The sequence below is a fragment of the Poecile atricapillus genome, chromosome 2, assembly GCF_030490865.1.
Source record: "Poecile atricapillus isolate bPoeAtr1 chromosome 2, bPoeAtr1.hap1, whole genome shotgun sequence".
Classification (NCBI taxonomy): Eukaryota; Metazoa; Chordata; class Aves; order Passeriformes; family Paridae; genus Poecile; species Poecile atricapillus.
Window position 1 is genome coordinate 38,721,666 of NC_081250.1, and position 12,673 is coordinate 38,734,338.

At 37.1% G+C, this 12,673-nt stretch overlaps 1 protein-coding gene across 12 annotated transcripts in view; it reads right to left on the bottom strand.

Moving 5' to 3' along the window:
- The window catches only part of THRB (thyroid hormone receptor beta), a 156,383-nt gene that overhangs the window by 38,563 nt on the left and 105,147 nt on the right, over window positions 1–12,673 (bottom strand). For all 12 annotated transcript variants that reach the window (XM_058832711.1, XM_058832720.1, XM_058832718.1 and 9 more), the window contains one exon: window positions 11,322–11,386. In XM_058832711.1, the coding sequence (XP_058688694.1) occupies window positions 11,322–11,328 (7 nt within the window). In that variant the 5' untranslated portion in view covers window positions 11,329–11,386. The remainder of the gene's footprint in view (window positions 1–11,321; window positions 11,387–12,673) is intronic.

The window sequence follows — 12,673 nt, forward strand, 5'->3', positions numbered from 1 at the left end:
CTACAACCCACCCTTCCTCTAGACTTTGCACAACCTCGAACAGCGTACCTGGCTCAGTACAACGCTACTCTCCCTTGAGTTCCTTCACAGCCTAATTATCTCCCTGCATGGATGATAATTCATCTTCACAAAATGTAAGTCAGGCATGTGAAATATATATATTAAAAATATAGGTATTTCTATAATACACTTATAAATAGATCCATGCTTTATCAGCTCCTTGAGCAGGCCAGTGATGCAACACAATTCTTGATCTTGTTTAGAAAAGTCAGTTATATATCCTCAGTTACTCAGGTCTTGCTATTAGTCCTCAAGATCAGAGATTCATAATCCAGGCTGTTCAACATCATCAGGCAAAAATATCTATATCTTTCCCCAAATTTATCTTTGATATTAAGGGCCATCTTTGCTGTCTTTTAGCCCATGAGGATGCGTGTTACCTTTGATTTTAATTAAAACCCATACATTCATGACTATGGTAAAAATTCTGTTCCCCTAGAATTCAGACAGGGTGTCACACAAGGTTTACAGATTTTCACCTTTAACAAGGAATTTCAAAACCCTTCATAATTTAAAAAATAAAATCAAAACATATTTTCCAATTTCTTTGTTTGCAAAGCATCTGCGGGATGTTGAAATATTATTATACACACATTTAAACTATGAGGAGAAATTGATTCTATTACAGTTTCCATCATTTGGAATTTACCCAAGCAGAGTTTACCAAGGCTAGCCAAACATCAAGAAGCTGTATCTCTCCTTTCCTTTTAGTTCCCTCTGAAATTTGTCTCACTATTTTGTCTGCCATGTTAGCTACAGTTAATTTATTTTTACAAGTTTCCATTTTATTTCACAAATTCTCCTCAGTCACCCGGGGCATTTCACATTCAAGTTTTGCTAGTCAAAGATTAAATTGCAAGGAACTACCACTGAGGGCTTGTATATTTTGTGTCCTTTTCTTGCACTTCATATACTGTGGCACAGCATATGTTTATGTCTTAAATTACCATTAATCTTATTATAATGTTAAATTAGTTTCATGACAGGACTACATTATTTATTCTACTCCATTGGTTTTAAGATATACTGCCTGAATTTCTCAAAGTATTTTTAAATTTTTTTTAAAAAATTATTTTTAAATTTTTTTTAACGAAAAGCACAGTTGAAATCTCCTGCATCTGCTCTTGGTCTTGTCAACGCAAAATCTTTGATAAAGGATGGTAATGTAATTTTGTCTCCACTCCTTACTTGTAGGAGAAGCGTCTCTCTCTCCCTCTAGATACTGTTAAAATGTCTATAATCAAGGCAGGAAGCAGTACAGCCTACTGGGTTGAACCATGACTAAAACCACAGGCCCTGTTTCAGTTAAGAGGGACTAACAAGCTGAGCCAGAGCTCTTCTCATCAAAGAATCATCAAGCAACTTCAAAATGTGCATTGTAGAAATAACAGGCATCCCAGCAGTCAACAGGTCAAAAGATTTCCTCAATCTCCCATCAGAAGGTTTTTTTAAAGGGAACTTTGTTTTTATAGAAGGAGAAAGGTTTTAGCAGATGAACTGCCCATTAAGCTTTAACTAAAAGGATAACCAGAATTCTTTTATTGCAGGCCAAAGCAAATAGTCCTTAATGGGTTGGCCTGTTCTCAGACATGCAGTGTTATCTGAATGTGAGTATATAAAGGACTATAAAAAAATATGGAACAATCCATTTTTCATCTCAGTTATATGGGTTCTTTTCCCAATACTCTACTAATATCTGCCTTCAGCAATCAAAGGAACAAGATATAAAAAGCTCTCCCATTTTTAGCACAACTCAAGTGGAGAGAGGCATTAAGTTGTTTCTCCAGAAAGATATAAGTTGGTGGCCAGCCAGCCAGGAGGACAGTGCTTCCTGCTGGAATGAGCTGTATACTAACACTGAACTCTAATCCTGATAAAAACTCGGACTGCACGAAATAGGACAAAAACCACCCTGAAAGAGTGCCTCTTCCCCATGCTCACAACAACCTTAGAGGCATTGCATTAAATTCCCACTGCTGTGCCCTGAGAGCTACACTGATTTTCCTTGCTTGGGATCTGCCCTGTTGCAGTCAAGGCTGGATTTGCATTACCATTATTACTATTACTGCTTTATACCACAGTAGCTCCAGTTAACAGCTAGATCCATAGGTGATGAAAGCTGCTGTGACCACACAGGCAATCAGTCCCTGCTCCTCAGAGACTGACTACAATTGCTCACACTTTTTGGGGGAGTGAAAACATTTATTTTTCACCCTCAGCAACAGGCTGTCACTTAGGCAAAAGGTAAATTAACAATTCTGGGATGTCAGAGGATTGCTGTTTTCCCAGTTACAACGACACTTCCTCTAACAACAAAAAGTTATTTTACCTTCCAAAACTGCTCACAGCAGAATTTCCACTGAAATTTCTCTCTATACAGTATTTCAATTTGCAGCTGATCAAAACAGTGGCAAGTGGGAAAGCAACTTAAGAGATCTCTGAACTGTCATTAACTTACTTGATTGCAAAACGTACATAATAAAGTTTTGCTTTTTGGATATTTGAGGTTTACTAAAAAAAAAAAAAGAACAGCAAAGACAAAAGCACTTTACTTGTTTGGGGTTTTTGTTTTTCCATTGAAGTATGCAAGCATATAAGGACACTGAAGTGGGTTGGCTTCAGAGAGATCAACTAAGGCAAATGTAATCAGGATTAGGACTGAGGGGTGCACAGTAGGTTGATGAACCAGCCTTGCTTTGTATGGACCCAGTAAAATAACACAAGAGGATTTTTACTTGATGATTTGATGAGAGGAAAAAAGCAAAAAGCAACCAAGCTACAATTAAAGGACATGTCCCCAGTAAAGTTAACACCTAATTCATACTTTGTTCCAGCATTTTAAACCACACAAAGTAACTATAAGTAAAAGCACATAAAGTTTTCATGTGTGTTTGTGCTGGGAAAGACAAAACCATCTGTGCAAGACAAGGTTAAGGTTTCATTTCTTCTCATTAATCTTGCTGTCAGTTCACAGCATTTTATTTTTCTCTCATTTATTTTGCTTCTTCTCTCCTACCCCTCCATTTTCTCCCCAAAAAAAGCACAGCATTTTCTCCTTACGCTTCCTTAAAAAAAGAGGCAAACACTTCACAATCGAGTTTCACAACTTTTAAACTAGGCTCATATGATCACTGAATAAGCAGAAGGATGGAGCCCAGCTCACACAGACTAGCCAGACTCTTCTTAAATATGCAAATTCTGCCTCTGTAAATGTGCTAAATGAAACCTTTGAGAACGTGTGTTTTCTTTCCTAAATTTTTAAAATATAAAAATTACAGTGCCTATAAGAAAAAAATTGTAGACTGAAAGGAACTGTAGCAGGTGGAACTAGCAACGTCTACTGAAACCATTAGGTGGTTTTCAATATTTCAGAAACATATGCATATGTGTATGTTTGTGGAAGTAAACAGCCAGGGTTATTTAATCCAGGACTGTTGTCCTGCTACTTGTTTTAGCAGTGGCAATATTATAAAATATTTAAATATTACATTTAGAATATGGATTTCAAGATTAAATTTCAATATTTTCAATCTTTTGGACAAGTGTTAAATCACCATGAAAGAAGAGCACACCAATAATTACAATAAAGTTTGTAAACAGTTTCTAATGTGTAAGAAAAGGCAATATTAGGAAACTTGTAATAAACAGTGCAATAGCTTTATCCTCATTCTTAATATATCTTAATGAGCTTCTCTGTGAATCAGTGCACTTTTTAAAAACACACTAAATGTCCATTAACTTTTAAAGTAATATTACACATATCAAGAGCTGAGGTTGACATTATGCTCAAATTTCTAAACAAGAGAAAAAATTCATCAGAGAAAAAGAACACCCAGAAGAACACGAAAGTTCACCTGTAAGTTAATCAGAGGCAGGTTCTGAGCACAGAAAAGCAAATGGTTCAGAGTTCAGGGTTTTGGTATGTAAAGAGCTCTCTGAAAATCCATCCTTTGAGAGATGAACAGGAATAGTATAGACCAATATAAAATCTTGTAGCAGCAACAGATAAAACAAACTCACCAAACGAAATGAATGAACAAAGCTACATAGGGAAAAGCAGCAAAATACCAGTACACATCATGGAACTAGAACAGTAATGCTAACCAGTACAGCCACATAGATGCTAAATGCATTCTTCCCTCTCATAGTTCTGCATGACACATGGGAAGTAGTTTTTCTGAGAAGAAGCTATACCTGAACCACAGGGCTCACCTGGCTGCTGTTCTCCAACAGGAGTCATAAGTGGATACCCAGGGAAGAGAAAGAAAAAAGCAAGCACATATGAGAGTTCTCACCAAGAGTATCTCAATCCCCAGCTACTCCTCAGCCCAAGGAACTGCCTGAGCCCTTGTGGCCTTTCTAAAATGTAGCAATACCCAATAGTTCTCTCTTTGAACTACAGCCCAGTCTACTCTTGTGCACATTTCTTGTATTCACAACACTCTCTGGCAAGGAATTCCAGTCTCTGTCTCTTCATGTGCAGAACCACCTCCCTCTGTTTGTTTTAAAACAACATTGATTTAATTCCCCACAGACAGCAATCCACCTCTCCAGGGCTCATTTTGCAGACTGCTGTTTGTGTGAATACGGGAATGTTAATGGATGTTTACTCTCTTCATGTTGTGTTAGATAGTTCTTGTAATGCCTGGGAACCTACGAAAATAAATGGGAGAAGACAAACACCATTTTCAAAATATGGCTCAAAATACATAAACCAGATCTTTAAAAACAAGTAAGTTACAGTGAAACCATTTAGGAAATCACTCAAACTACTTCCACAAATCACTTCAGATCACTGCCACCTTTTTCTAAAATCCTGATTTGAATATTATTTTCCTCATGAGCTTTCAAATCAACTCACATAGTCTTCCTGTAACCTCCCATTAGACCTTCCACTTCTTCCCACTGGGGAGTGGACAGCATATTTGGCTGCTGCTTGCTAACAAAATATTGGGGATACATGCACATAATTGAAGCTCTTTCTTTTTTGAAAGTGGTGAAACAGTTTAAGCTATTTTGTTTCTAAAACAGCTTACAGAGATAGCCAGTATCTTGAAATAACACCTCCCAATGAAGGACTGAGGTTTGAGTAATGGGCAGGTAAAACAAACAAAGGTACTAAGCTAGCAGTCTTTACAAATATGTAATTTGTTAAAGACAAAAAAAGGTAAACAAACAAATTTTGCACAAACAATGCAGTCAAAGCTTCTTCAGAAAGAAAGACAAACTTGGATGTGAGGAGAGAATTATTTTAACTTCAAATAAATTCAAGCTTGGTACAGGTCTAAACCATTTTCAGAAACACAACAAAGCAATAGTGAAAGATGTTTGTGTACAGCAACATTTACACATTTCCTTAAATATTTGTCTTCTTTTACAATAAGCACTCTAGCAAATCTGATGTTTTTAAAGAACATAATGAGAAGTGCATTTAGTGAATGTAAAATGTATTTTTATATGGAAATAACTGGAAAATGCCTGATTGGATTGATCCCACAGTTTACCCACAGCTTTACAAAAATTTTTTTTCCCCAAAAAAATTACAGTCCTTTCTATAAAGCCTCTATATAGGGATCAATAGCAAGGACAAGCATTGTAAGCTCATTGTTCTGACATACAGTTATTAGAACTAAACAGCAGCTGTGGTCAGCTTTTGAAGATCATAAAATGGCAGACTGCAACTCCTGTTGGCAAGCAGAGCCAAGAGCTTTATTTTATAGGTTATTGGAGAAGACTTAGGAAAAACAGAAGGACATTTTACTCCTTCTAAATAACTACTCTAAAAGCCTCTTGCCTGCAAAATGAACAAGTATGTTTTATGTTGACAACACTTTGCAGTCCTCCTAACCTGATGCCAGTACACAGCTACACAGTCTAAGAAATACACTCAAAATTTCAAAAACAACAGTCTGCTCCCACCAGAAATAAATATCAGAAAAATGAGTTAACCACAGAAACAGGTCTGGCTTAAAACTACTATAGAAAGGGACTAAATATACTGTTAGATAATCAAAAACAAAATAGAAAAAAACATATCAGCATTAACGTAATGAAATGTACCTAAAATTACTAGCAAATGCTACAAAACTAAAAAAATACTGCTACTACAAAAAAAAAAAAAGCTTTTTCTCTCTGTTCTTTGTGAAATGTAATCATAACCCCCCTTTTTTTTCTTTTTTTAATGTGTCATCTTTTGTGAAAAAAACAGCAGGTATTCAAAAGTTGGAAAGAAAACATAATATATTAAAGAATAGCATAAAATTTGAAACATTACGAGAAGTCTCCTAGACTACTTGACTTTTGTATTTATATAGCACTTTTACAAAGCACTTTCAAAAATATTAAATTTTGAACAAAAAAAAAAAGGTAAAATTAACCCAGTGTCTGTAACCTAGAACTTAGCAAGTGCGATATTTTTAACTGCATATTCAGAAATACGCTTCTAAGTAATAAGAGCCATCATGGAGTGATTCATAGCTTCATGCAAAAACATCCCACAATATAAATCTTGTTAACCTTTTGAAAATCCCCAAAAGCTCATTACAAAGCTGCTGAATCCTGGCATAACAAAACCTTATATTAAAGTATTTACTGTCCTCCTAAAAAGTCCATTACTTAAAAGAAATAATACACTTGAGTTAGTCGGATTTTATCATGGTCTGGCAGGCAAAGAAGTGTCAGACAGTGATGTATGGCAAATTAAATTATCCTAGGAAAATCATTATAGAAATTCAAGAGAAATAATTTCTCAGCTGATGTAAAAAAATAAACTGTTCTCCACCTGAATTAATGTCAAGTTTACAGGGTAATGAGCATTACAGTGAAAAGACTCATGAAGAAAATGTGGTACCTTTCCTATTCTATTACTTTTCCCAGTTCTTGGAAACTACGTGCAACACCCTTGGAGACACTGGCTTTCAAATGGATTTGTTGCACGAAAGCTGATTAATTTTCTTCTCCAAATGAGGAACCTGTTTCAAGAAATGTTGCATATTAAATTCTACTTACTGAAAATATGCATTTATGACATTTAAATTATATTCCCCAATGTAAGCACTTAATTTTATTATAATTCCTATCTTGATCTAACTTTATAGTCATTACCAAATAGAACAATGTGGATATTTGAGTAGAAGCACAATGACTGAGTTGATTTTGAAGCTCCCAAGTAAAAGCAGAGTAAAACCCCAGCCTTACTGAAATCAGTGAAAGAATTGCTGCAGTTTTTACTGGAACCACTATTACACTCTTTACCTTCTCTCTTCATCCGCCATGAAGGAAAAAATTATGAGATTTACTGAATTCTACAAACACTATTTTCTAGATTCTAAAAACCACTCTTGAATTTCCTCTTCGGTTTTCACTCTAGTAAATAAAGTAAGATGAAAATATGACTCAAGGTTTGTCCTGCATTTTGGGAGCAAATATTCAGAAGGGAGCCTTCAGTGATAGATATGGCCAAGTGAATAGTGATGCTAAACCAGAAGCTTAATTACAGTGCTAAAATAGAAAGAAACTTTTAAAATCATTTTACATATTTATTAATTTGGAAGTACTATTTTTCTCAGTGAGAAAATAATATTACTATTCTATTGTGCAAATGTATGCACATGAAAGAACTTGATTTATTGCTAAGATAGTGCTAATTTTATAATGCTGATGAAGTTCTTTTTTTCTCAGACATTACTCTGTGGACAGCAATTGTTGGTGTCAGCTGTAAAACTGCTGATGAACTGTTGTTGCAGCCCAGAAAACCAATCATACCATGGGCTGCATCCAAAGTAGTGTGGTCACCAGAGCAAGGAAGATTCTGCCCCTCTATTCCCCTCTCATGAGATCCCACCTGGAGCATCCAGCTCTGGGGTCCTCAGAACAGGAAGGACATAGATCTGCAAGTCCAAAGGAAGGCCACTAAGATGAACACAGGGATCAAGCACCTCTCCTATAACAAAAGCTTGAAAACCTTGAAACTGTTCAGCCTTGAAGAGAGAAAGCTCTGGGGAGACTTTTTTGTGGCTTTTTAGTACCTGAAGGAGGACTATAAGAAAGATGGGGACAAATATTTAGCCTCTTGCAACAGGACAAGGGGTAATTGTTTTAAGCTGAAAGAGGGTCAATTTATGTTAGACATAAGGAAGAAGTTTTTCACAATGAAGGTGTTAAAACATTGCAACAAATTGCCCAGGGAAGGGGCATCCCAGCCCTGGTAACACTCACATTAGGCTGGACGGCCATCTGAGAAACCTCATCTAGTTGAAGATGTCAAGGCTCATTGCAGGGGGGCTGGACAAGACCACTTTTAAAGGTTCTTTCTGACCCAAGCCATTCTGTGATTCTACAGAAGACAACCCACGTTTAATAAAAAAAAAATTTCAAAACAGAAAAGCTAAACTTTCAGGTTTGCTTTGTTGCATTTAAGTGTGTGATGGCTCATCTGAAAACTATTTACCAAGGTTCAGTTAATGAGAACAGAATGCATCTATCTCAGACATAATACTCAAAGACATACTATGTCCACTTCTCCTGAAGCATCCCTTTATATCAATGTTTGGTCATCATCTATGGTAGTTGTAAAAAACCAACTGGTTAGGTAAGTCTTGACACCTACAACTGGCAGAGTTGCAAAGGCAAACTGATAAAAATTGTCTACAAAGCCTGTAGGTCCAGCTTTTCACTTGTCTGCTTCTTAGGACATAAAAAACCCAATATTAGTTTGTTCAATAACTCTGTCTGTATTGCTGGATGAACTCTAACTGCATTCTCAGGAAAAGGAAGAGTAGCTTTGATTTCACTAATTTAATATTTGTGTTTCAGTCTAGCTTTTTTGCATGCAGATATTTTACCTCATACATTCACTCTGTTATTAATTTTATTAACTTTTAAGTAAGGACTTCTATAATTCTGAAACCCTTCCATAATACTCAAAACTTTGAAATTTCCAAAATAATTTTGGCAAACTAGAACCCTCTCTATTAAAACTCTATTAAAAGCTATAAGGACATAAAATAATCACATCAATATGTATTTTTAAAGATGAGATGTCAAAAGATTCAAAATATTTTTCTTATGGAAAATGCAAATGTACTAAAACCTGGCTTTACTGTCAAGGTCAAATTCTACAATTTCTCTAGATTGCACTAGAACCAGAAGGCTTTCAGGCAGTGCCTACAAGTGGAAAATACATACTGCAGTAGAAACATAACATATGGGGAGAGGAATTATCTACCAAAAATACAGAATAATACAGCCTGTTATTTTAGCCAGCTGGTTTGGTTTTGTATTAGATTCTGCTCCCATATTCCAGTGACTCAGTAGTCGAATCTAAACTTCCATTATCATTCATTAGAAAAGGACCATTGTCTAGCTCTGGATCATGGTATTTATGAAGTTTTTATAGTGTTTGAAAGATTTTCACTGCATCCATGCTTGTCTTCACATTTACACTCATGTAGGGAATGTCATTCCTATAATCAGAAACAGAAAATATGAACTGCTCATAAAAAACAGTGCTGGACATCTACAGCTGAACAGTCATCTCCATCTCAACCTTTTTCTTTTTTTTTTCCTTGACGATAATTTTCTTTCCACATTTTGTTCTGCCATCTTCTGTCAAAAGAAATTCAGAAAATATAGGTCCTTCCAATTAGGCTTTGTGTTTCTCTGAGCTTAGCAGAGCTGCTCTGCCAGGGTCAAGTCCAGGGAGACAGGACTGATTAGAGTGCTAGTGGAAAATCTCCACAAACCCACCCTCCACAGGAAGCCACAACAGATAAGGTGAGGATAAAGTGGGTACACTGCGTTTCCTTCCTCATCTCTTGCCATCACACAGCAGAAGCTGTTAACTGCTCCCTCCAAAGCCACAGCAATGTCAAGCCCTGTAGTAAAATGCCATAAAACACAGTTTAGCATGAGACAAGGGAGAGCACAACAGAGAGCTAGAAGAGACAAAGTTGCATGCCAGTGCTTTAAATTCTTCCAAAACAGGTATTTGCCAAATGAAATCACCATGCTCAGAATGCCTGCAGGACAATGCAAAACTACTCTAGCAGGGCCTGCAAATGCAGCCTAAGGACAGTAACGCCTTCCCAGTCCTCATGTGGCAGTGATGCTAAGAGCCTGGCACACCAAACAGGGGTCAGTATTCCACTTCATTCCACAAAATGCCTCAACGCTCTCTGCTTCCTTCTTATATTTGTCTCTGCTTCCATGGTTAGCAAAGAAACCATAAAAAGACATACCTTTTCATATTGTCAAATAATACATTTTACTCTGAAAGCATGTATTTACTTAATACTTTGTTTCTTCCCATGAATTTTACCCTCTACCTCTTATCTAGAAACCTAAAGTCAGAAGACCATCTTTGTGAATGCAGCTGTTACCCCTTGCTGGCCAGTACAAATGGATGGGAGCCTTCTAGGAAAAAGGAAAAGAAAATTCATCTGCATAGTCAAGTAAAAATAAAGTGTTCCTTGAGCAGAACACCAATACAGGAATACAGTCTTGTTAGTGAGGATTTTTCCTATGTAGCACATGCTGTATTTTGCAGGTTTTTAAAAAGTCCTATTTATGCGTTTGGCTCTCGATATACACATTGACAAACAGTATCAATAGAACATTTATTCAGGCAAATTGATGAATACTAAAATTCTGGAAGTCTGAAATTCTTTGGCCTTCTACATCACCTCCACATAATAAGCATGTCTTTCTAGATACCCTGTTCTGGGATTAGATACATGGGGGGTTCTGACACAGCTAATTTATGTGTAACCTTCAGATGCTTTGCAACTGGCAGGGATAAGATGGTTAAGCAGGCTTAAAATGGTTAATGGTCATGTCAACTCTGGATCTTCAGCCCACTTGCAGACCTAGTCAATAATTCTCTGAAGTGTACTTGGCAACCTATGTAAAATAAGTTTGTCTCATTTGAAGCTCAGGGGATATGTCCATGTTACAAAATAACTTAGAGCAGGAGCTGAAACTGTCCCTGTGCTGGCAGCCTCAATAGGAAGGCTGAAGTCAGAATGTGCATTCCAAACAAAACACAACTAGGTTCTGGAAGGCAAACCAAGGACAATGAAAGTTTCAAAAGTGTTGGGGAAGATTCCTATGTGTCCCATGTCTCTGTGCTCTGGATGGAGAAAAGATTTCCACTCCCAGCACCAATGAAATTGTTAAAGAAGCATTTTTCAATAAATATTTAGCAATAATCACTCCAGAAAGGCGAGAAATATTGAACAGATGTTCTTATTAAATATGATTACCTGACATACTGCTGGGAGTTATGGATATGTAATCATTCTTGTCCTTCTTCTGTCACCAATGTCACCTGCCAAAAAAAAGGAAAAAAACCCATGTAATATGTTCATAAATGCTTGTCTGCAGAATACCATTGACATTTAACCAAGACAGAACCTTCTGGATCTTGAATAGCATGGTCCATGTCTGATGGCTTAACGCATTAAATTCAAAGCACTTTCCTTAGCTACATGAGATAACAAATGTAAATCAGGTCCAAAACATGGTGAACTGGAGGGGCTGTGGTTAACAGGGACTTGGAAGCAATGTCTAAAGGCTTGTGCCTACTGATGCTGAAAGAAAAAAGCTTCTGCCCACTTCATGGAATACTTTCCATAATTTTTTTGTAGAAGTTCCTCTAAGTCTCGTATGTGACTTTAGGAGCTAACTGGTTTCTACTTTACAGTTTCTACCATTACTCTCGGGTTCAGTAAAAATTGAGGACTCAAAGGAATTAGAAATTCTCTGTCACCGTTACACTGATTCTTACTCAGTCATTTGAAACCCAAAAGTCTACTGACTTTTACAAAGTCCTGAGATGTAAATCGCAATTTTACTCATATGGTAGAAAACTAATCTACATGTACTTAACACTTAATTTTTGAACAATGACGTCTTCTATTTTATTAACAAGACATCTGCAGCTGTGAAGAACTGAATCTTCACACACACACTGATATACTACCTATACTCTTTTTCTGTTTGGTAGCAAAGATCAAAGCCCTGCAAGCTAATTTGGTGCCAGGAGAGAAAGCCATGGATACCAGTTATGACAACATCCTTTCAGCTGTGTCAGTATTTCTACCAGCACTCACGTTTTTCACACAGAGGCATCACAGGCAGCATGCCCTTGTTCAGCCATCCCTGCCCAAAACACAGTGCCCAGCTGGATGATCCCAGCTCGCTCCCTAGTTTAAGCACCAACAATCCAACCCAAGCAGAGACAATCCTATAGGTATTACTCCAGAATAGCGACAAGATCGCATTAGAATTTTTAAGTAAGAAATCCCGGGTCTACAAGTGACCCCAATAATGCCTGTGGAAAACTAGTCTGAGAAGAGTCACGCTCTCTGGAACATGGCCCTGTACTCAGCACTGGTGAGGCCACACCTCAAACACTGTGTTCAGTTTTGGGTGAGTTTTACCTCACTTAAAAAAAGAACATTGAGGTGCTGCAGCATGTCCAGAGAAGGGTAATAAGACTTGTGAAGAAAACACGTCCTAAGAGGAAGGGCTGAGGGAGCTGGGGTTGTTTAGCCTGGAGGAGGCTCAGGGGGAACCTCATCCCTCTCTACAACTCCCCAAAAGGAGAATGTAG